Genomic DNA, 25,940 nt, shown 5'->3' with positions numbered 1-25,940 from the left:
AAGCATATGGCATTGGACTGAAGCTGGAAATATCTTTAGGAGAGTGTAAGTGAAAACTAACAGGACTCCTAAGATAATACTAGTAGAACCATGAGAGGCTTTCAGGACTTAAGGGGAGCTTAAAAAAAAAACAAAACTCAGAAAAAAGTATTCTAAGAACTTTTAAGGGTATTCTTGTAGACACTTGTCTGTTAAGCAATAGGGACTCAATGGAGTGAATCTCAGCTTCATAGCAAACAGCCTTAAGAAAATTGTTCTAGAATAAACTCTAACAGCTTGGGGTTAAATGGTAGGAAAAAGGGTAATGAACCAAAAACACTGGACACCAGGATTTTCTATGGGCAGAACAAAAAAAGAAAACCACTGAGCAGCAAATATAAGCTACATTTTATTGAAATGAATGGATAATTCAGAGGTCAGAATGAAGAACTCAGAGGTTAAAGACAACAACATGGATAATCTTGGGAATAACACAGCACCCCATACAATAAGCAGAAGCAGGGGCTAGATTACATTTCTCTATTGCTGAGGATGTGGTAGTCCCCCTCACTAACCACTCTCTTTTGAATAAAAATACCTATTGCTAAAACCTTTGCCTGTCTTAGCAGTTAATACTGCATTTGTAGGGGAGAGATAATTTGTCTCTGCAGTACATTGGTCTTTAGATGGCAGTCATACTTGAGGACTTATTTTTGAAGAAACAAAACCAAGAAGTTGTATTAATACTTCCACCTAATTTAGATAATCAAATCTTATCCTTTAAACCTGGGCTGAATGCTATAATGGCATGAATATGGGGGAATTTGGGAGATGACTGTATTTTACACTGGGACAAATACAAGTAATTTGTGCCCAAGGGACAGACAGTGGCAGTCTTAAAGATATGGCTCCCAAGGCCGGTGCCGTGGCTTAACAGGCTAATCCTCCACCTTACGGCGCCGGCACACCGGGTTCTAGTCCCAGTCGGGGCGCCGGATTCTATCCCTGTTGCCTCTCTTCCAGGCCAGCTCTCTGCTATGGCCCGGGAAGGCAGTGGAGGATGGCCCAAGTCCTTGGGCCCTGCACCCACATGGGAGACCAGGAGAAGCACCTGGCTCCTGGCTTCGGATCAGCGCGATGCACAGGCCGCGGCGGCCATTGAAGGGTGAACCAACGGCAAAAAGGAAGACCTTTCTCTCTGTCTCTCTCTCTCACTATCCACTCTGCCTGTCAAAAAAAAAAAAAAAAAAGATATGGCTCCCAAATTATTGACACTCCTCCTACTGACAGTTGGGATCTATGTTGCTGCCTCTAAAATATGGGCTCTGTGATAACACGTCCAACAGAGTAAGGAAGAAGCAGTGGTCTGTCAGTGTCCAGATCCAGGCCTTAACAAATGAGTCACTTTCATTTTCTGTTCCTTGGATGCACACTCTTGGAAAACAATGTATTGTGAGGAAGTCAGGCATCCCCTGGATAGGCCTACTTAGATAGGACACATGTAGAAAAATCAAGGCCTCTGTCCACCAGTCCTGATGATCTTTCAAGTAAAGTCAGTGCCAACTTGCCAGCAATGTGACCATGTATCTTGTAAGTAGAATTTGCAGCTCCAGGCTGAGCTGCCTCAACCAGTGGTACAAGGAACAGACACAAATCTTCCCCAACAGATCCTGCCCATATTACATAATAATGAGTTAAATGACTGTTTTTGTTGTTAGCTATTAAGTTGTAATATAGTTATGCAGCAACAGATAACTGTTACATTAGATTTTCACATTTGCATGTGTTTTCTATTGGAGAAAAGATGCTCTTTTCCATAGTGCTTACTATATAAAATGAAAAATACTGTAGTAGGTGATATCCAAGACACTCCTAACAATACCTGTCAATTGGCATCAGTGTTCTTCTGATATCCCTTGCCTTGAATATGAACTGTTTCTAGTGACTAGCTTCTAATGAAAGAATACAGTAAAGGTATTCTAATATCACTCCAGATATTAGGTCATAAACTTTGACTTCTGTCTCTCTTTCTCATTACTATATATCCTTTGCTCATTCTAAGAGAAAAAGCTGCCACACTGTAAATTGCCTTATGGGGAGGCCCATGTGGCAAGGAACTCTGAGGTAGACCTACCCACAGCCACCCCTTGAATGATCTCAGAATCTGAGATCACCACAACCTTGGCAGACAACTGACTGTAGTGTTCTGAGATACTCAGAGCCAGAAAATTCAGCTAAATGGCACTCATATATCTGACTCACAGATACTAAGACATAATAATCTTTCCTATTTTATGCCACTAAGTTTTAGAGCAATTTAATATGCAGCAATATATAGCTAAGGGTTACCAATATTATTCTCAAATCTAATATACTCATTCAATAAATGTTTAAGTCATTATTCTTCCACTCAGAAATTATTTACTGAATGGCTACAATGAACAGGCACTATAAAGTCCTTGCTATCACAAAAGTTCTATTTTACTGAGAGATAAAGACAGTAAAACTTATTAGAAAAAATTACACAGTGTTTAAGCACATTATAGAGAATCAAAACATGATAGTAATATGATGTGATAGAGACATTTTAGAAAAAACATGAGAAATAAAAATAAAAAAATATAGTCTTTATCCTACAGAATAGAAACCAATAAAGAAGACACAAAGCTGAAGCTCCATGTGGCACCTAAAGAATGGATGATATATCAAATATAAGGGGAAAATGATTTATTCAAGTTAGTCTTAACAAAGGATGCAGCTGTTACATCATGCATTGAAAGTTGAGTTAGATTTTGATAAAAGTTAGAATTTTTAAAAAGGTAATATTTATTGTGTGCTTACTATGTTTCGCTAACTGTGAGAAGTTTTTGGTATGTACCATCTCATATATTCTTCAAAATAATCTTCAGAAGTAGGTACTACTGTAATTTCTATTTCAAATAGGTAAAAATGGAGTCAAAGATAGTAGATTGCCCAAATCACAGAGCTGGTAAAAGGCAGATCCAGTATATAAAATTAAGTAACCTGGTCTATAGTCCATTTGTTTGCATCAATACCATCTTCAGTTTATTTTATATTTCTATGATAATTTACATACATAATCTGAAATTCAACAGCAGACAATTATTGTGAATTAAAACTAATAATGGTGGGGAAATGAGTTAAGTAAGCTTATTTTAAACCTCATCTTAAGGATTTTTTAAATAAATGTTAGTAAATTTGATTCCAGATGTGGCTTTAAATATAATCCCTTTTCAAGAACTCATCCCATATTGTTTATGAGAGATAAAGAAGTGAAAGAGAACATGAAAAGAGTTTTCATTTGTTCATTCATTGGCTAAGTGCTAGGGATACTAAGAAATAATATAATTCTGTATACAAGAGCTTGTGCTAGTTGAAACAGGAAAGAGACAATAAGAGACAGCTAGAAGACTGTACAGCAAGCTCTCCTATAGTAACAAGCATTGTGACAGTGAACATAGAGGTGGGATACAATAAATCCAGGTTGTGAAACAAAGCAAGGGTCAGAAAAGGTTTTCTGGTGGAGAAAATGCTTGAGGCAAGTCTTCAGAGGTGGATAAACATATAATAAGTTTTAATTTGCAAATAGGTCCTGGAAAGAAAGATAATAGAAAAAGAAAGCACCATTAATGAGGCCAGGGTGACAGAACTGAAGTGAGGGATTTACTAAGGACCAGCCCATTAAGTTGTGGGGTAGTTAAACTAATGGATCTATTATTTGGAAAGAAATGATAAAAATAAATTAAGATTTAAGCAAAAATGCTATTTTAAAAAGACATTAAAAATGAAGCAAAATCTGAAGTGTACATTACAGTATTCTTAACAACAGGATATATGTTGCATGATAGATCTCCAAAACTTACTAATCTTGTACAGCAAACTTCATAACTTCTGTTAGCTTTGGATATCAAGCAATATTGATCTCTTAGAAAAAGTAGAGAAATCCACAGTTGCCTACAGTTGGTATTATTTCTTCATTAAACATGTTAGATTTCACCAGTGAATTCCAAATGCTTTTTTTTTTTTAAAGATTTATTTATTTACTTGAAAGTCACAGTCAACACAGAGATAGAAGGAGGGCAGAGAGAGAAAGAGAGGTCTACCATCCTGTGGTTCACTCCCCAGATGGCCACAACGGCCGGAGCTGCGCCAATCCGAAGCCAAGAGCTTCTTCCAGGTCTCCCACATGGGTGCAGGGGCCCAAGGACTTGGGCCATCTTCCACTACATTTTCAGGTCATAGCAGAGAGCTGGATCAGAAGTGCAGCTGCCCGTACATGAACGGCGGCGGCGGCTTTACCCACTACACCACAGCACCAGCGCCCTGTAGAAAGGCTTTAACAACAAATTCAGCTATGCCAGTGGACACAGATAGGTTGTTTGGGCCATTTCTTTTTGAATGAGCTCTGGTAGCAAGTTTCTTTGAAGAAATTTGTTTAAGTCACAACTAAGTTATTGAATTTATGCGTATCAAGTTGTTAAATAATATTCTCTTATTAATTTAATGTTTGTAGGAACTGCAGTGATACCTCCTTTCTTACTCCTGATCCTGGTAATTTTTGACTTCTATTTCCTGAACTCTGTTTTGGATTAACTGAGTAAAGATGTTTCCATCTCATGTCCTATACTGTTTCATGATGTAGACATCTCTTGTTATTTTTATTGGTTGCTTTAGTGTTTATAATATACATCTTTACCTTACTACATTCCAGTTTTAAGAATAAAAGTGAGAGAGCGGCAAGATGGCGGAATAGGCAGGGAGCACACTATTAGTCCGGGGGAGAGACAGTTTAATATAAGTGGAGATACTGCAGGGTCAAGGAAGAGTAGGGGAAGAAACAGCAGAGGAAACTCTTCTGGAACTAGTGATTCACAGTGTACCTGCGTGGAGAGCATGGGAGCCCAAGTTCGGGACACCAGCGGCAGACTCAACACACCAGTGCTGGAACACGAGGTGAGCCGAACCTCAATAGCCTGAGACACCAGCGGGCAAGCGGAAAGAGGAGGCTAGAGGGAACGAGGCTTGAAACTCCGTGGGGAAAAGTTCACCAGGCTAACTAGAAGTGAGAGAGGAAAAAAATAAAAAAAGTGACCGATACGGACACAAGTTTCTCTCTCTCCGCTCACCTCTCAAAGGCGAGCAAGACAGAGCAGGCGCCATTTTGGACATACGTCATAAGCAGGGCCACCTCAGGTCTGCACCAGCCCTGAGCCTAGCAGAAAAACCTGACTCTGGGGGGAGGGGTGAAATAAGAGGAGATTAGCATCAAACTTGGCAACCCAGTGGGAGACTGCAGGAGAATTGGAGCCCACACTGAGGGCAGCAGAGATTCCCTGTGTGGTCCTTGGGAAACAGCTTCCGATCTCTGGCTCCTGTGGGTATATCATTTGCCTGCTAACTACCTCCAATTACGTTCAGCTGTGCGGAATTACTTCCCTTTTGAATCAAAAAAAGAAAGAAAGAGAGATTTACCACACCTAACCTGGGAGTGTCATCTTTGACACACCCTCAACCCTGAGGAACCAAACACAGCTCTCCGTCTACACTCATCTCAAGCCTCTAAGGCTCCACTGAAAGCAGACAGTCCACTTAATATAGAGCCATAGAGTAACAAGAAAAAACACAACAGTGAAGAAACCAAATATCTCCAACATGCCAAACAACAAACGCAAAAACCGAGGTAACAAGAACAAGGAAGACACTATGACACCCCCAAATGAAAAAGACACCCCAATGCAAGATTATGAAGATGATGAGATCGAAGAAATGCAAGAAGCGGATCTCAAAAAATTGATAAGAACATTAAGAAGTTCTCAAAAACAAATTCTTGAACTACAGAAATCCTTCATGGACAAGATAGAAAATCTCTCTCAGGAAAATGAAATATTAAGGAGGAATCAAAATGAAATAAAACAACTAGTAGAACATGAAACTGTGATAGTGACAAGAAACCATAATGAAATGAAGAACTCAATGGATCAAATGACAAACACATTAGAGAGCCTTAAAAACAGAATGGGCGAAGCAGAAGAGAGAATATCAGACTTAGAAGACAGAGAACAGGAAAGGAAACAGGCAAACCAAAGAAAAGAAGAAGAAATTAGAAATCTAAAAAATATTGTCAGGAATCTACAGGATACTATTAAAAAACTCAACATTCGGGTTCTAGGAGTTCCTGAAGGCATGGAGAGGGAGAAAGGATGAGAAGGCATTTTCAGTGAGATACTAGCAGAAAATTTCCCAGGTTTGGAGAAGGACAGAGGCATCTTAGTACAAGAAGCTTATAGAACCCCTAATAAACATGACCAAAAGAGATCCTCACCACGACATGTTGTAATCAAACTCACCACAGTGAAACATAAAGAAAAGATCCTAAAATGTGCAAGAGAGAAACATCAGATTACTCTTAGAGGATCTCCAATTAGACTCACAGCAGACTTCTCATCAGAAACCCTACAAGCTAGAAGGGAATGGCGAGACATAGCCCAGGTACTAAGAGAGAAAAACTGCCAGCCCAGAATATTATATCCTGCAAAGCTCTCATTTGTGAATGAAGGTGAAATTAAGACTTTTTATAGCAAACAGAAACTGAAAGAATTTGTTGCCACTCATCCTACCCTGCAAAAGATGCTTAAAGATGTGTTACACACAGAAACACAGAAACATGGTCATCAATATGAAAGAAGGTAAAGGAAGGAAACCTCACAGCAAAAGATCACAGGAAGCTCAATTTCTCTTTGACATAGAATTAAAATCTGATTCTCTGTTAAATCAATGTGTTAAAGTAATCTATTATGTTCTCTTGATGTCTGTTAAATTCTAATTGTTCAAAAACAGCTGAATTTTTATTAAGAGCTATGGGTTATTTAAATATGTGCTTATTTTCAAAGATTTGAATAATCACCTTGTAACAATGATCAAATTTGGTCTATGTTATGTCATGATTTTAAGGAATCTTATTTCAACCAGATATTTTGGATTTTGAGCCTTCTTGGCATTCTTGACAGGCATTCAAAAATTCAAAGTTTCAAACAATCTGGTCTCTAAAATTTCCAGTAAATCCTGGACTTTTGTTTTTCCAGTTTGGGCCCAACTGAAAAAATCGAAGGACCTATATATCTCATCTTATAGAGACACCAACTAATCAGGCTATTTGGATTATATTAGAAGGACTGTCAAAAAGTGATGTGGTATCAGACTTTTAGTTTCTATAATGGAAAATGCTATTAATACAAATGTTTGAGAATTAAAAAGTCTAATGACCTTGTGTTACTAGACATGATAGTTATCTTAATGAGAAAGCCCCAGAGGCCTAAAGGGTTAAATACTTGTAAAATCCTACAGGTGCTTTCAAAAATACTGTGAAGTAAGCAAGTGCCTCTTGTTGGTTGATGAGTTTATAATTTTAAACATGGCGACTCAAAGTCTTTTGTCATCCACAGTTATATATGATTTGCTGCTCATAAAACTAAAGCATTCTTGGTTCTGTGTTTAGCTGTCCTCCTATAGGTTCCTATGGACTTTTTCCAGCCACTTTTATTGTATTCAGTACTTTGGGATGGCTCTATAAACAGAGGAAGCCAATAATGTATTAACAGTACCAACAGAGAGAAAGTATGGTTAACTGAGGTTACTAAAAACAAAAAGCAATTCAAATCAATTGGCAATCTACAAAAAGAGTTAAAGATTTTAAAAGCTATTATTAAAATTGCTATATTGGTCTATTATGTTATGTTATATGTGTGTACATATTGTATGTCCACATGGGGAAGTTTTATTAAGAGTTTTATTTTAACTGGCTTATAGATAAGATTGTCCATAAATTTAAGCTGCTAAAATCAATCAAAGATACATTTTAATTTGTGTGACCTGAATCTGTGTATCATATGTTTTAAACGTGTTGGTAGAAAGAAACTAAAACATTTTAGATGGTTGTGCTTAAGTTTACTGGCTAAACAAACTACACCATGTTAGATATTTAAGAGGTGTTTTCAAATACATGATTCTTAAAATTTATAGAAGGCATTGGACCTTCTGGTAAATGTTTTCTTAAGTTGTTATCTAAGTAATCATGTAATATTGCTACTGTCAGCAAGCGATCTAGGACTTGCTCCCTCATTTCTCTATTCTAAGCCCAACTTGTTCTTTCATTTCTCTATTCTCTTCAAGGTAGGAAACTAATTCTATTATGAAGGAATCTGTAGGACGCACAATTTAATCTTTAGACCTTATAAAAGAGATGGCTAACATTTTTCTGTAATAGCATAGCCAAAATAAGAACTCAAATAATAATCTCATAGCTAGATTCACTTCGCCATCAGCAAAGTATACAGTAAGTAGAAAAAACCTCCCTTTCAGACCAAAGGGAAAGAAAGTTTTAAAGTGAGAATATAATTTTCCTCATGGGCATTGTCTACCTTAGAAAAACTACTACAGAATATGCCTGTGACTACAGACTTGTAGTTCAGGCCACCGAAGATTAGAGATGGGACTTGGGCACTCCCTTGACTTGCATCCTCTGGTCTGCTTTAACACAAACCAGGAGGAAAAGAAAGCTCGGCATCAGAAGCAATGGGTGGCAGGCCTACTAATGGCTGATCTGTACAGTGATCTGCCCTCAAGGAGACCCAACAGGCCAGTCCACTGCAGTGGCTTTCAATGTGGTAAGCCTGGGCTTCAGCAGAAGTCAGCTTGTGAAGAGCCCTGGCAGCTCTGCCAAGAGTTGGATCACTGGAAATGGACCTGCCCTGGAGTCGAAGGATGCCCAGGTCAGAGCCACAGATCTTATTGGCTCTAAGCTGAAAAGCCCTTCACTCAGCCCAACTTCCAAAGTGACCACTGCAGCTGAGGGGATGGTCAAGTAGGGTCAGCAACATTGCAGGCAGAACTGTAAATTTCTTGTTAGAGATGCCCCCTGCCTTTACCTGGCCAGCTCTCCTCCCAGGCCAGCCAAGTAATGAAAGTCAACAGAGTGCCTTCCCCTAGGAGGTTCACACCTCCCTTAGGATATACCCCATGTGAACAGATAGATAGGTCTGGAATTTACAAGGTCTCTGAATTTACAAGGCCTAAAGCCCATCAGATTATAATCAAGCCCCTTCTATCAGGTTCTATTTGCCTCTCAATCAGAAAACTTAATTGTAGCTTAGACAGCACCTTTCTTAGCTCCTCTAATAATGACTCTGTCCTTTGTTCTAGGCCCTGTCTAGTGCACTTGGGCCTCATTCCTTTGTAATCATAACCTCTACTCTACCACCAATGGCTCTACTCCCAACCTGTGTGTCCTGATGGTCCTCTTCCCCACTTAATGCTGTATAATATTTCAAACCTGGTAAATGCCACTCTTAGGATCATTGGTTACTATCCTCACTCTGTCTTTTATGACCTTGTCTAAATATGATCAGAGTTGGTAAACTTGGAAGGCTTCCATAGCCTTGGCAACTCATGACGACAGCCTAGGATGGTTACTAGCGCCATAAACTAGAGTATCAATTTGTTGGGTCAACAACAGGAGCCACTGTGCACTTGCTCCTCATGTGGGATCTCTGTCCTTAATGTGCTGTACATTGTGATTTAATGCTATAACTAGTAATCAAACAGTATGTTTCACTTTGTGTTTCTATGTGGGTGCAAACTGTTGAAATATTTCTACTAAATTGATCTTCTGTATATAAAGAGAATTGAAAATGAATCTTGATGTGAATGGAAGGGGAGAGGGAGCGGGAGAGGGGAGGGTTGTGGGTGGGAGGGAAGTTATGGGAGGGGGAAGCCATTGTAATCCATAAGCTGTATACTGGAAATTTATATTCATTAAATAAAAGTTTAAAAAAAAGAATCTAAAAAAAAAAGAATAAAAGTTCTGGGGCTGGTGTTGTGGCATAGCAGGTAAAGCTGGCATCTCATATGGGTGCCGGTTTGAGTCCTGGCTGCTCCACTTTGATCTAGTTCCCTACTAATGGACTGGGAAAAGCAGTGGAAAATCGCCCAAGTTTTTGGGCCACTGCCACTGGATGAAGCGCCTGGCTTTGGCTTGGTTCAACCCTGGCCACTTGGAGTGTGAACCAATGGGTGGAAGATCTCCCTCATTCTCTCTGTAACTTTCAAATAAATAAGTCCTTTAAAAAAATAGAGTAAAGTTTCAGCATAGCATTGAAGACTTACTATAGTATATGTTCTATTTTCTATTTACTAAATTAATGAAAAAAGAACAAGTAGGGGGCCGGTGCTGTGGCATAGCGGGTAAAGCCGCCACCTGCAGTGCCAGCATCCCATATGGGCACCGCTTCAATTCCCAACTGCTCTACTTCCGATCCATCTTTCTGCTATGGCCTGGAAAGCAGTGGAAAATGGCCCAAATCCTTGGGCCCCTGCACCCCCATGGGAGACCTGGAGGGGGCTCTGGCTCCTGGCTTTGGATCAGAGCAGCTCCTTCAGTTACGGCCAATTGGGGAGTGAACCAGCGGATGGAAGACCCCTCCTCCCCCATCCCTCCTTCTCTGTGTAACTCTGATTTCCAAATAAATAAATAGATATATTTTTTAAAAAGAACAAGTATATTAAAATCTTATTTAATTATAGTATCAATATAGTATCATGGCAAGATGACAGTAGTAAGTCAGGAATACTAAAGGAGAATCCCAACAGACTAGAAATTCTGGGTATATGCAGGTCACTTTGTTCTTACATAAATCAGTAGTAGCTGATTTAATAAGCATGTACAATCAACTTTGATAATAAGGAAAGCTATCAATGAAAGGATGGGAGAATTCCATTCCAGTCTCTGGCTGGCCTGTGGAAACAGTATTTAGAGTTCAGTAGACACAAAGCTGATAACTGCCTTTTATAACAAAAGCTATCTTTTTAGTTGCTTTGATCACATGAAAATATGCAATAAGGAGTGAAGTGAAAAGGACTCCACCTAGGAATCATACAATCACAGAACTACAGTACAGGGTCTGACACTTTACCAGGATTGGAAATACTTTCAGCATTAGTTTTCTAGTCTAAATAAAAGGGAGGTTATGAGAGTAGCAAATTAAATAGGAGATACAAAGTGCTCTATAACTGGTGAAGTATTGGACAAAATAAAGTTCCTGTTATAAAACAAAAATATGTCATTTGAATGGAAACTATAAACAATAATTACCATTTGTTAAAATAGTTTAAGTTAACACTTTTCTGAGCACTTATTTGCGTGTAGATAAACAGAGCTTTCTCAATCAGTTTGGAAGAATGAATATGCTTTCTTTTCCTCTAGAGGCTTAAACATCAATGGTACTGACCTTTGGGAATTCTGACTACAGAATGGAATTTCTCAAGCCTTAGCATGCCTCAGAACTATCTCCCAGGTTTGGTAAAACAGATTACAGCACAACAAACATAAAAGAGTTTCAGATTCAACAGGGGCTGGGGTTAGACAAAAACTCATACTTGATCAAGTTCTTAGGTGATGCTGATACTACTGGCCTGGTGACCACACTTTGAAAACCACTACAATAAAGCAGGTCACAGCAAAGAAAATAGCAGAAGAGATCTCAGCTCTTAGACATCCTAAATTATATACTAAAGCTTTATATAGATATGGAAGTATTTCAAAAGAAGACATCCCTATCCTTTAATACTCAAAGGTGTTAGTAATACAAAAATTGTTAAAAGCTGATTGTTTGGAAATTTGCTTTCAAAAGATTTAGGAATCATTTGCCTATATCGTTGAGGGACTCCTGGTTTAAAAATTTTAGATGAAAAATTAGTGTTACCAACCTGTATGGTAGGATAAATTGAAATACATAGTCAACACACATGTTGGCTTTAAAAGATTCAATTAAAACATTGTCTCAAAAATCAATAAAACTCATTAATTTCTACTAAAATGGTAAGTTCTGTTATTTACTATTCTGCAAGAAAGATGAAATTTGACATTGTAATTTTCAATTTTTGCTATATTTTTAAAATTATGATTTAAAGTCTATGTCTTAACATATAAAAGAACAGAAATAATATTTTATAAAATTGTTTTCTTTTACAATCAAATTATAAGTATTATGTCTTTTTCAAAATAGATCTCAGTAAATCAACTTATGGAAATAAAAAGACATAACCCTTTATAGGATGAGTCCTGCCTGAATAATGTTATATATACTAAAGAAAATCTCAAATATTGAACTATTTCCTAAATTACATTAAATACTACATAATACAGAACTTGTCATATTTAAGTATAATGAAAATGAAAGTTTTCTTCTGAAATAGATGGGATAGTACTGAATTCTCAATTTTTTGTTAAAATATCTTATTGATTTTGTCATAATGAAAGTCATCCTTGTTCCATTTAGTTTATTAACATTTATTTATTTGAGAGGCAGAGAGAAAGAAGGAGAGGAAAGAGAGAGTTTTCCCTCCTGGTGGCTTACTTCCCAAATACCACAATGGCTGGGAGAGGGTCAGGCTGAAGCTAGGGGCTGAGAACTCTATTCAGATCTGCCACATGGGTGGTAGGAACCCAATCACTTGAGCTTTCACCACTGCCTCCCCAAAGCAACATTAGCAAGAATTTGCAGTCAAGAAGCAAATCAGTGTGTCAAACCCAGGTCCTCTAATGTGGGATGTCAGTGACTTAACTGCTAGTTTACCCTGCACTGGAGTTTAAACAACATATTAAACTATACAATTCATACATGCTTTGTAAAATATGTTTTTCATCCTTTGAAAGAATTTTAACAAATTCATTTTTATGCAAACTAATAGAAATATTTAAAAGGTAGTGATTTTCTTTTTGGAAAAGATCTATTTATTTGAAAGTCAGAATCACAGAGAAGAGGGAGATACAGAGAAAGAGACATCTTCCTTCTGTTGGTGCACTCCCCAGTAGCAAGGAGAAGTTGAAGCCATCAGTCAGAAACTGCATCAGGGTCTCTAACTTGAGTGCTAGGAACTCAAGTACTATAGTCATCATCTGTACTTCCTAGGTGCCTTAGTAAGAAGCTGGATCAGAAGTGAAGCGGCAAAGACTTGAACTCTGAAAAATGGGATGTGGGCATCTCAATCAGCTGCTTAACTTACTGTACCAAGGGCTGCCTGAAAGGTAGTGATGCTTAATGAGGCCACAATTTACTCAAGTGTAATTGAGCATACCTAGTAAGTTACATGTTGACCCCACTCTTACCAATGGACAGATCAACCAGACAGAAATTCAACAAGGAAACAACAGAGCTAATTGATGCTATAGACCAAATAGACCTAATAGATATCTTCAGAACCTTCCACCCCAAAGCCACAGAGTTCACATATTTCTCCCCAGTACATGGAATGTTCTCTAGGATTGACCATATGCTAGGCCATAAAGGGAGCCTCAACAAATTCAAAAAAATTGAAACTATACCATGCAGCTTCTCAGACCATAGTGCAGTGAAACTCAAAATCAACAACCCAAGAATCTCTACACCATATGAAAATACATGGAGAATGGACAATATCCTGAATGTACAGTGGGTCATCGAAGAAATTAAAAGAGAAATCAAAAGATTTCTAGAAACAAATGAAAATGATAACACAACCTATCAAAACCTGTGGGACACAGCAAAAGCAGTGCTAAGAGGAAAGTTTATAGCAATTGGTGCCTACATCAAGAAGCTGGAAAGGAACCAAACAAATGAACTCTCCATGCACCTCAAGGATTTAGAAAAATATCAGCAAATCAAGTCCAAATCCAGCAGGAAGAAAGAAATACTAAAGATTAGAGAAGAAATAAACAGAATCGAAACCAAAAAACAATACAAAAGATCAACAAAACCAGGAGCTGGTTCTTTGAAAAAATAAACAAAATCGACACACCACTGGCCCAACTAACCAAAAAAAGGAGAGAGAAGAACCAAATCTGTAAAATCAAAGATAGTAATGAAAATGTAACAACAGACACAACAGAAATAAAAAGAATCATCAGAAACCACTACAAAGAGATGTATGCTAACAAATTGGGGAACCTGGAAGAAATGGATAGATTCCTGGACACATACAACCTTCCTAAACTGAGCCGTGAAGATACAGAAAATCTAAACAGACCCATAACCATGGGAGAAATTGAATCAGTAATAAACGCACTACCGAAAAAGAAGAGCCCAGGACCGGATGGCTTCACCACCGAATTTTAGCAGACATTTAGAGAACAACTAACCCCAGTTCTTCTCAAATTATTCAAAACAATTGAAAGGGAGGGAATTCTCCCAAATTCTTTCTATGAAGCCAATATCACCTTAATTCCTAAGCCCGGAAAAGACACAACAAAGAAAGAAAACTACAGACATATCTCCCTGATGAACATAGATGCAAAAATACTCAACAAAATTCTGGCAAACCGAATCCAACTGCACATCAGAAAGATCATTCACCCGGACCAAGTGGGATTTATCCCTGGTATGCAGGGATGGGTCAACATTCGAAAGTCAATCAGTGTGATACACCACATTAACAAATTGAGAAACAAAAATCATATGATTATCTCAATAGATGCAGGGAAAGCATTTGACAAAATACAACACCCTTTCATGATGAAAACCCTAAGCAAATTGGGGTTAGAAGGAATATTCCTCAACACAATTAAGGCAATTTATGATAAGCCAATGGCCAGCATCATATTGAAGGGGGAAAAGCTGGAGGCATTTCCATTGAAAACTGGCACCAGACAGGGATATCCACTCTCACCACTGCTATTCGATATAGTCCTAGAAGTGTTAGCCAGGGCCATCAGGCAAGAAAAAGAAATTAAAGGGATACAAATGGGAAAGGAGGCAGTTAAACTATCCCTATTAGCAGATGACATGATACTATATATAGGGTACCCAATAAATTCCTATAAGAGGCTATTGGAACTCATAGAAGAGTTTGGTAAAGTAGCAGGATACAAAGTCAATGCTCAGAAATCAACAGCCTTTGTATACACAGATAATGCCGTGGCTGAGGAAGAACTTCTAAGATCAATCCCATTCACAATAGCCACAAAAACAATAAAGTACCTTGGAATAAATTTAACCAAGGTTGTCAAAGACCTCTACAATGAAAATTACAAAACACTAAAGAAAGAAATAGAAGACGACACAAAAAAATGGAAAAACCTGCCATGCTCATGGATTGGAAGAATCAGTATCATCAAAATGTTCATTCTCCCAAAAGCAATTTACAAGTTCAATGTAATACCAATCAAAATACCAAAGTCATTCTTCAAACACCTAGAAAAAACGATGCTGAACTCATATGGAGAAACAGGAGACCGAGAATAGCTAAAGCAATCCTTTACAATAAAAATAAGGCCGAAGGCATCACAATTCCAGACTTCAAGACATACTACAGGGCAATTATAATCAAAACAGCCTGGTACTGGTATAAAAACAGATGGATAGAACAGAATAGAAACACAGGAGGTCAATCCAAACATCTATAACCAACTCATATTTGACAAAGGACCTAAAACCAACCCCTGGAACAAGGACAGCCTCTTCAACAAATGGTGCTGGGAAAACTGGATGTCCACATGTCGAAGTATGAAGCAAGACCCCTATCTTACATCAAAGATGTATGGATCAAAGAACCAGAGATATGCCACAACACCATGAAACTAATTGAGAGCATAGGGGAAATCCTTCAAGATATTGGAACAGGCGACAAATTCCTGGAGAAGACCCCAGAGGCACGGGTAATCAAAGATAAAATAAACCTCAAATTGAAAAATTTCTTTACAGCAAAGGAAACAGTCAGGAAAGTGAAGAGGCAACCAACAGAATGGGAGACGTTATTCGCAAACTACACAACAGATAAAGATCAAGAAACACCACAGAATCAAAACAAACAACCCAATAAAAAGATGGGCCAAGGACCTTAACAGACATTTTTCAAAAGAGGAAATCCAATGGCCAACAGACACATGAAAAAATGCTCAGGATCCTTAGTCATCAGGGAAATGCAGATCAAAACCACAATGAGATTTCACCTCACTCCGGTTAGATTGGCTTACATACAGAAATCAACCAACAACAGATGCTAGCGAGGATGTGGGGAAAAAGGGACACTAATCCACTGTTGGTGGGAATGCAAACTGGTAAAGCCACTATGGAAGACAGTTTGGAGAGTCCTCAGAAACCTGAATATAGCACTACCACAGGACCCAGCCATCCCACTCCTTGGAAGTTACCCAAATAGAATTAAAGGGGAGAAAAAAAGAGCCATTTGCACCTCAATATTTGTTGCAGCTCAATTCACAACAGCTAAGACATGGAAGCAACCTAAATGTCCATCAACGGATGACTAGATAAAGAAATTATGGGATATGTACTCTATGGAACACTATACAGCAGTAAAAAAAAAAAAATGAAATCCGGGCATTTACAACAAAATGGAGGAATCTGGAAAATATCATGCTGAGTGAAATAAGCCAGTCCAGAAGGGACAAATATCATATGTTCTCCCTGACTGATGGCAACTAAATGAGCATCTAAAATGATAGCCATTGAAGTGAAATGGACACTATGAGAGACAATGACATGATCAGCCCTTGTCTTGACTGTTGAGGAACAACTTACTATTTTATTCCTTTTAGTATTTTTGTTGTTGTTGTTGTTGCTGCTGTTTGTTCTACTTAATACCACTGGTTGAACTCTGTAATCAATACACAATCATTCTTAGGCATTTAAAATTAACAGAAAACTGATCTCTGTTAAATATAGGAGTGGGAATAAGAGAGGGAGGAAATATATAGGTCGGCACATGCTCACTTGGACCTACCTCCAGTGGTGGAACTAGAAATGCACCAGGGGATTTCAACTCAGTCTTACTAAGGAGGCATGTACCAATGCCAGTGCACTTGGTAAAGTGATAAGTATAAGTACACAACCGATCAAAAAGATAGGGTAAGTGTTGAAGAGATTTCACAAATAAGACCAGTGTAAGCAAATAATGAAGGATAGAATTAAAAGGGAGAGAATGATCCTTCTGGGGAAGCAGGACACACAGCAGACTCATAGAATGGCAAACGTCCCAAACAGCACTCCGGCCTCAGAAACAACCCTTGGGGCATTCGTATCTGGCTAAAAGGCCCATGAAAGTCTCACTGGCATGGAAAGCCAAGACACGGTAGCAAAAACAACCTACATGAAAGATCCTGGCGAACAAGACCCCAGCAGAAGGAATAGCCATCAAGGAGAGAGGCGCCTTTCTCCGAAGGGAGGAAGGAACCTCCACTGTGATATGACCTTGACAAAACAAGTTCAGAGTTGGTGAACTCAAGGGGCTTCCACAGCCTAGACAGCTCACAGCAAGAGCTTCAGGTGACTGCAGACGTCATAAATAAGAGTGCCAATTGTTAAATCAACAACGGGAGTCACTGGGTACATGTTCCCCACGTAGGATCTCTGTCCTTAATGTGTTTTACTATGGAACATAAAAACAACACTACTAGTCAAACAATACCCTATACCTTGTGCAGTTGTGTGAGTGCAGCCTGTTGAAATCCTTGCTTAGTATATACTAAGTTGATCTTCTGTATATGAAGGTAATTGAAAATGAAACTCAGGCTGGCGCCGTGGCTTAACAGGCTAATCCTCTGCCTTGCGGCACCGGCACACCGGGTTCTAGTCCCGGTTGGGGTGCCGGATTCTATCCTGGTTGCCCCTCTTCCAGGCCAGCTCTCTGCTATGGCCCGAGAAGGCAGTGGAGGATGGCCCAAGTCCTTGGGCCCTGCACCCGCATGGGAGACCAGGAGAAGCACCTGGCTCCTGGCTTCGGATCAGCGAGATGCGCCGTCTGCAGTGGCCACTGGAGGGTGAACCAACGGCAAAAAGGAAGACCTTTCTCTCTGTCTGTCTCTCTCACTATCCACTCTGCCTGTCCAAAAAAAAAAAAAAAAAACAAAGAAAGAAAATGAAACTCGATGAAGGGCAGGATGGGAGAGGGAGAGGGAGAGGGGAGGGCCGCGGGAGGGAGGGAGGTAGGGGGGGAAGCCACAACAATGCAAAAGTTGCACTTTGTAAATTCACATTTATTAAATAAAACAAGTTACATGTTGAGATTTTATATTTGTACATCCTAAATAAACATATTGTAGTTAAGAAATAAAACATCTGATTCTGATTTTGATTCTGATTTTGCTTTGCCAAATCAGAAACTATTTATATCTTAATGTTTCAGGAAAAAAGGGAAGTATATTATAAAGAATTAAAAATGTATGACACTTTTCTAAAATACTGTCTTGGGGGCCAGTGCTGTGGTACAGGGGGTTAAAGCCCTGCCCTGAAGTGCTGGCATCCCTTATGGGTACCAGTTCTAGTCCTGGCTGCTCCTCTTCTGATCCAGCTCTCTGCTATGGCCTGGGAAGGCAGTGGAAGATTGTCCACGTCCTTGCACCCCTGCACCCACGTGAGAGACCTGAAAGGGGCTCCTGGCTCCAGATTGGTGCAGCTCTGGCCGTTGTGGCCATCTGGGGAGTGAATCAGCAGATGGAAGACCTCTCTGTCTCTACCTCTCTCTGTAACTCTGTCTTGCAAATAAATAAAAATGCTCTGTCTTAATGAAGGAAATTGTTTCACTTAGTGAAGTTTCTACAGTTCACTACCTTTCATATGATCCAATATAAGCCAGATTTACATTACAACTACAGAAAATAATTTAATGGGGGCTGGCGCTGTGGCGCAGGGGGTTAACGCCCTAGCCTAAAGCGCCAGCATGCCACATGGGCACTGGTTCTAGTCCCAGCTGCTCCTATTCCAATTCAGCTCTCTGCTATGGCCTGGGAAAGCAGTAGAATATGGTTCAAGTCCTTGGGCCCCTGAACCCGCTTGGGAGACTAGGAAGAAGCTCCTGGCTCTAGATCGGCGCAGCTCTGGCCGTTGCTGTGAATTGGGGACTGAGCCATTGGATGGAAGACCTCTCTCTCTCTCTGCCTCTCCTCTTTCTGTGTAACTCACTTTCAAATAAATAAATCTTTAAAAAAAAAGTGTCTTAAAAATAATTTAATGTTAAGCTATTTATTTTATTCAAGTCTTTGTGCCAAAACGCTACCCATGTGGTTAACAATAGACGCAAAACAAGAAAACAAATCTGGCAATTGCCCTTTGCATTTGTTAGTATCACATAGAACCCTCTTTAATCATCCTATTCCCAGGCCCTATGTGCCTGTTACTGAAATGAATATACAGTAACCTATATGATTATCCCTACTTCTTTAAACTAAATTTGAACAATGTTACCAAATAAATGCTCTAAAAGGTGCTGATTTCACAACAAAATTCTTTTAAAGTAACAATAACAAAGCCACTAATATCTGTAGGGTTGCAAGGACTTTACCCATGATTTAATTCTAATAACTCCATGAGGTAGATACTATTATTATCCTCATTTTGCAAATGAGAAAAGAAAACCTCAGACATATTTTACTTAACTTGCTAAGGTTACATGGCTTGGGATCAGCACTGTGGTGTAGGGGGTGAAGCTGCCGCCTGCAGTGCCGGCATCCCATGTGGGCGCCAGTTCAAGTCCCAGCTGCTCCACTTCCAATCCAGCTCTCTTCTATGGTCTGGGAAAGCAGCGGAGGATGGCCCAAGTCCTTGGGACCTTGCACCTGCGTAGGAGACCCAGAGGAAGCTCCTGGCTCCTGGCTTCAGATGAGCCCAGCTCCAGCCATTGAGGCCAACTGGGGAATGAACCAGTGGATGGAGGGCCTCTGTCTCTGACTCTCCTCTCTGTGTGTAACTCTGTGTTTCAAATGAATAAATAAATCTTTATATATAAAAAAAAAAGCCTACCATGTTACTAAGTGGCAGAAGTAATTCAAATAAGTTAAGTATATTCCAGAGGCAACATTAATCATCATTTTGTGGTATTATTTCTACATAAAATATCCCATCCTTTTTGCCTTATTGTATTAACAACAGTTAATACAAACTCATTTCTTTAGCTTTAAATACCTTAAAATTCAACTCAAGATTCATTTCACAATACTTCCTCGTGTTCCAGTCCTATTGGACTTCCTGTTTCCTTCCATATTTCATGTTCTTACATAATCAATAGTCTCCTCTTCTATTTCAACAATTAGTCTGAATTATTTTATGTTTTTCCTTATATAGCATATAGCTGAATCTTAAAGAAATACACCCTCAAGAATATTTATCTTTCAAGTAAGTGAATTTAAATCATTTCCACTATATCACCAGATCTGCCTAGATTCAAATGCCAACTCTGCAACCCTCTGCTTGATAACACTGGTTGTTTAACACCCCTCTGCTTCAAGTTCATCCCAGTAAAATGGAGGTAAGAGTGACATCCCTGGTAGTGTTACTGTGGTGATGAAATGAGTTAAGTAATAAAGTTCTTAGCATCCTTTCCCACTGGTTCTACTACCACACTGACTAGTGATATATCTACTTCAAATTATAAAGTTAGTTATATAAACTGAGATTATATTTCAAGGTATAGGAAAAGGAAAACAAGGATGTTGTGTAAGATTTAAGAGAGACTAACAGAGTACCACTATGAACAAAGGCCTGATCCAAAGTCAAAATAAAGATAGACTTCTCTATATAGGTAATGACTAGATAGCTAGATAGATAATATAAACATATCCTAGAGACAAGTTTAAGCTCCTGCTTCAAGCTGACTTAATGCTAACAACTGGAATACTCTTCCAGTTATATGGCTCAATAAATTCCTGTAAGGCTTACACCAGTTTGCTGTGGGTTTTTGCTACTATTAACTACAAGATTCCTTAAAAACACATGATGAAAGATCCATTTAGTATAAAAACTTGCATATTGTTAATAATGACTTACCTTTTGATTTAATAAAGCACTTGCCAACTTCTGAACTTCTGAGCTCAATAAGGTAGTTCCTCTGATGACTTTGCTGAGAGCGGCAAGAGACTGATGAACACTTTGTATTAAACGGATGGCATTGAAATGTTCAAGAACAATGAATGACAATATTGGAGATCCTTGTCGATCATTAGGTGGAGATACTTTCTGATGAATCAGGTTTGAATTCTAAAAGAAAAATATATCATATTTACTGAAAACACAAATCACTGATAAACTACTTCAAGAGTTATTAAACATTGTCATTTATTTATTTACTTTACTTATTTGAAAGGCAGAGAGATAGATGGAGAGGGATCTTTCATGCACTGGTTCATTCCTCAAATGCTGCCAACAGCCAAGTGTGGTCGAGACCAAAACCAAGTGCCCAGAACTCTGAGTCTCCCGTGTGTGTGCCAAGGACCCAAGTACTTCACCACCATCTACTGCCTCCTCAGTGCACATTAACAGAACCCTGGACTGGGAATCAAGTAGCTGAGACTCCAGTCAGGCACTGTGATAGAAGTTACAGGAATCTCAAGTAGGGACTTAACTGCTGTACCACACGACCATCCCTTGAAACTGATTTGCAATATTATTTTATGAATGGCCAATTTATAAAACCTGCAAATACACAGGAAAGTAATTCTGGAGCTCACCAATATGTGACATGGTATAGTAAATGAGGATTGAGAGGCAATAATCAGCATTGTAGGATAATAAAGTGGGGAAAAAAACAGCACCCAGTAAACCAATGTAAAGAGAACAGTTACACTGCCACTCCACCTCCACAAAGAGGAGCAAAGATCATAGTTTTGAAATCAAATGTGAATGGTCAATGTGTACAGTAGAAAACTAAAGATCTTGTACTCAAGATCCATGAATATTATCTTTTTATTTATTCCTGTATCTATATTTTGACAGAAGCTATGATATGCAGAAATGGTGGAGTTTCTTATAACTCTACCAAAAGGGGGAGGGGATCCCATTTGTTTTAAAATATTTCATGTGATCAAGAGAAAAAAAAATTCATTCACTTTGAATAGTATTCTAAAAAGTATGAAAGAACCATCAAGAGACAAATCTGGGAAGTTTTCCTTTATTTCTCATCCATTATCCTAGTTTCTCTGTGTATTCTGCTTACAATCCTAGTTAAAGATGACATTTCTTTTGTTGTTGTTGTTCTGCTTGCCACTTTCACATAGTATATAACCCCCCCACACTCCATCCCCCTTTTCTGTCTCTATTTATTTGAAAGTAAGAGTTACACAGAGAGAGTGACAGACGGAGATCTTCCATCTGCTGGTTCATGCCCCAGATGGCCACAGCGAAGCCAGGAGCTTCCTCTGGGTTTTCCATGTGGGTGCTGGGGCCCAAACACTTGGGCCATGCTGCTTTTTCCAGGCCATTAGCAGGGCGCTGGATTGGAAGTCAAGCAAGTTACTAGGTTCTGTTGGCATCAGACTCCACCCTTGTTCCTTGGTCTGGTTGAGGCAGTTGCTTCCTGAAAATATTTAGTCATCTCACTGTTCCTTTTTGATGTTTTTAGCTCTCCTAACACTTGTGTAACCAATTCCCTGCATTTAATTTCTGTTAAAATACTTAGCATGTTTTCTGCTTTGCTAACTGGAACTCCATAAATAAAAAGTGAGTCATTGCAAATTACTTAACCTTCATTATGAAAAGCAACAAAACATACCAGTGTTTGGAGCATGGTGTATGGAGGGGAAAAATCTTTCCTGAGAACTAAATGAAAGGGAACCCTTTCACCTGGGACTTATTGTAACAGGGATTACATTTGTAGAGCTTCAGAAGTTTTGGAAAGCATAAAAAAAGCTCTAAGCACAAATCAGAAATATTTTCATCCAACAAAGGTTTGTATTACACATAGGTTCCCTACCTTACAGTTTCTAAAGGCTGGATATAGTAATTAAATTTTATGACTAACTTTAATTAAAAGGAAAGAATATTGGAGAAGACTTAGAGAAAGAAATGATCAATTTTAGTGGTTTTTTTTTGTGAAAGAATAAAATATTATTGTCAAGGTTTTCTTTAGCAATCTAGATTTGTCTTATTTAACTTCAGTGCATTACATGTGATTGAGCATGTCAGTGTCTTCAAGTTTAATTTGATAGATACACAAGTTGACTTGCCAATCAAGATAAAGAGCTATAGTTACTGGTTCAATTCTTGTTCAGAAAAAAAGTCTTCCACTTATATTTTGCTCAACAAAATTTGATGAAAATTTGCTCAAGAACAATTTGATGAATCTATCAGATTGTTTTATGCACACATCTCAGCATATGAACAATTTATGTGTGAATTAATGTAAGTGGTGGGATTGATACAAGGTAGATGTAAACTAGTCAGAATGTAATTCTTAATAGTTATCATCACCTACCAGGTTATTAAAAATTGCTAGGTGGCAGCTGGCATGTAATAAAAATCTTAAAGTACTGCCCTTTCAAGTGTGTGTATGCAGAATATTAAATAAGATTATACTCATTGGGTGTTACACCTTTAAGTATTTTGCTTTGCAAGTCATTTTTTAAACTTACTGAGTTTTCAGAACAAAATCAGGAAAATGACACAAAAGAGATTTAATTGTGCATCTGGACAACAATATCATAAACTAACAGGTAACATAAAATGTGGAAAGTTTTAATTATATTATGTATATTTTATATATTCTGAAAAGGACAGTCACTAAAAAAGCCCTCAAGCACAGAGGCCCAAATTAATAAAAATATTGAATACAGCAATATCATGAATAGTATTAGGGTTTTTATAACAAACTTTAATCCATTTTTAATAAATAACAATGTTTAATCCATAAAGAATCCATGTGTTATGCAGTGTTTCCATGCATTTATTGATTCTATTTCTGATACAGCTTTTGATTCTTCTCTTATATTACACTGTCATAATAGTTAATAAAAATCCCCCTCACCTTGCTCTTAAATTTCTTGTTAATTGGTTTTCAGCCCTCTAGTATCGGCTTAATCTAACATACTGTTTATACAATTGCTAATTTTGTCTTTTTTTTAGATTTATTTATTTGAAAGGCAGAGTTACAGAGAAGCAGAGGCAGAGAGAGGTTTTCCATCTGCTGGTGCATTCCCTAAATGGCCGCAACGCCAAAGCTGGGTCGATCCAAAACCGGGAGCCGGGAGCTTCTTCCAGGTCTCCCATGTGGGTGCAAGGGCTCAAAGATTTGGGACATCTAGTGCTGGTTTCCCAGGCACATTAGCAGAGAGCTGGATCTGAAGTGGAGCAGCCAGGACTTGAACCAGTGCCCATATGGAGTACAGGCACTGCAGGCCGGGGCTTAAACCCAACGTGCCACAGTGTCCCCTGCTAATTTTGTCTTAATAGAACACAAATCTTTTCATATCACCTCCCTACCTCCTTATTAATTTTGTTGCATCCCTACTGCCTAAATGATGACAAAAAAAAAAAAAAAAAAAAAAAAAAAAAAACCTTTCTGACTTGATCTTAATAATCTTTTTTTTTCAACCTACATTCAGGTTAGAGTAACAAACACACTTTTCCTTCTCCCTAGAATACTATTCTACCTTTTGGAGAATGGAGAGGGGACCTAGAGAATGTCTTATTCCTCATTTAACTTCCAAATAAAAACAAAACAAAAAGCAATTTTCCTTAACTTTTAGTAGAATTAATTATTCCCTCATCTAGGCCTCCCCAAAAAACATTGTAATACTTATATTTTTGAAATACTATAATAATATCTAGCATAATGTCTATGCTTAGTCATTAGCATGCAGTAAAGAGCCTATTGTACAGTAGTCCTTGAATCAATATTTGATGAATGAATGAACATGTGAAAAATTCAAAGAATGGGAAAGGAAGACAGGATATTACTCATTCTTTATGAAAAAACGCAAGAAAAAGACCAAGAAAGATTCAGTTAAGGTCCTGCAACTACTTATTGGGATAAAGACAGGACCTAGAAAGTGCCCCCCCCCCCTTTAATCAAAAACTCACTTATTGTCATTGTTTAAATGTAATTACTCTTTTTAGTTTAATTTAGTTAGTAATTAACCAGAACCTGATAAAAAAATAATGCTGAAAATCTCTACAACTGGAATGTGACACTGAGTTTTTGCAATTCATATATATATGTGTGTGTGTGTGTATATATATATATATATATATATATATATGAAGAGACTTCCTACTTAAGTGTCATACTTTAAGCCGCCTATTTTGAAACTGCTTCTATGGAAATGGTTGAAGCTATAAAGTGATACTATGAACACTGGAGAAGTAAAAGCTGAGAAGTCTTCTGGAAAATGAGAATTATTCTCTCTGGCCTTTATTGGCTTAGCATGATATGGGGATTTCAGGAGAAGGAAAGAGCATTTAGAAAATCCTCAGACAGAACCTACCACAGTTGTTCAAATGACAGTAGTCTTTACTATGACAAAGGCTTGGAAGTAAAGTTGGCTATTGGATCAAGTTCTGGGGGAAGAAAAAGTTTTTAGGAAAAATCAATGTGATAAGATTTACAAGTTGATTTGAATGATGTATATACTAGAAATGGAGTCAAATTTGGAATTTTCTACAATAATTCATATGAGAAAGAGAATCCTGATCATGGTAATAACTACAGAAGGAAATAGGACGAGAAAAAAATAATAAAGTATTACATCAGGATAAACTGCAAGATATTAGATAGATTTGGTTACTATAAATCTAATGTAAAGAACACATAATAAAGAATCAGTATTTATTTTACAAGTAAAAATTAAAATGAGGTTTAAAAATGTATACTTATAGGGGGACAGCACTGTGGTGTAGTAGGCAAAGTGCTGGCATGTCATATGGGTGTCAGGTCGAGTTCCAGCTGCTCCACTTCTGATCCAGCTCTCTGCTAACAGGAATGGGAAAGCAGCACTAGATGGCCCAAGTCCATGGGCCCCTGCACCCACGTGTGAGACACAGAAGCAGCTCCTGACTCCTAGTTTCGGATTGGCTCAGCTCCAGCCGTTGTGGCCATTTGGGGAGTGAACCAATGGATGGAAGACTCTCTCTTTCTCTCTCTGCCTCTGCCTCTCTGTAAATCTGCCTTACAAGAAAATAACAAATCTA

General features: G+C 38.3%; 1 protein-coding gene across 3 annotated transcripts in view; it reads right to left on the bottom strand.

Moving 5' to 3' along the window:
* DYNC2H1 (dynein cytoplasmic 2 heavy chain 1) overlaps positions 1-25,940 on the bottom strand; it is a 367,993-nt gene that overhangs the window by 63,281 nt on the left and 278,772 nt on the right. For all 3 annotated transcript variants that reach the window (XM_062196938.1, XM_062196939.1, XM_062196940.1), the window contains one exon: positions 20,808-21,017. In XM_062196938.1, the coding sequence (XP_062052922.1) occupies positions 20,808-21,017 (210 nt within the window). The remainder of the gene's footprint in view (positions 1-20,807; positions 21,018-25,940) is intronic.

The sequence above is a fragment of the Lepus europaeus genome, chromosome 7 (assembly GCF_033115175.1).
Source record: "Lepus europaeus isolate LE1 chromosome 7, mLepTim1.pri, whole genome shotgun sequence".
In the NCBI taxonomy this organism is placed as follows: Eukaryota; Metazoa; Chordata; class Mammalia; order Lagomorpha; family Leporidae; genus Lepus; species Lepus europaeus.
The sequence above is the reverse complement of the archived record's forward strand: the minus strand, read 5'-3'. Positions and strand labels throughout refer to the sequence as shown.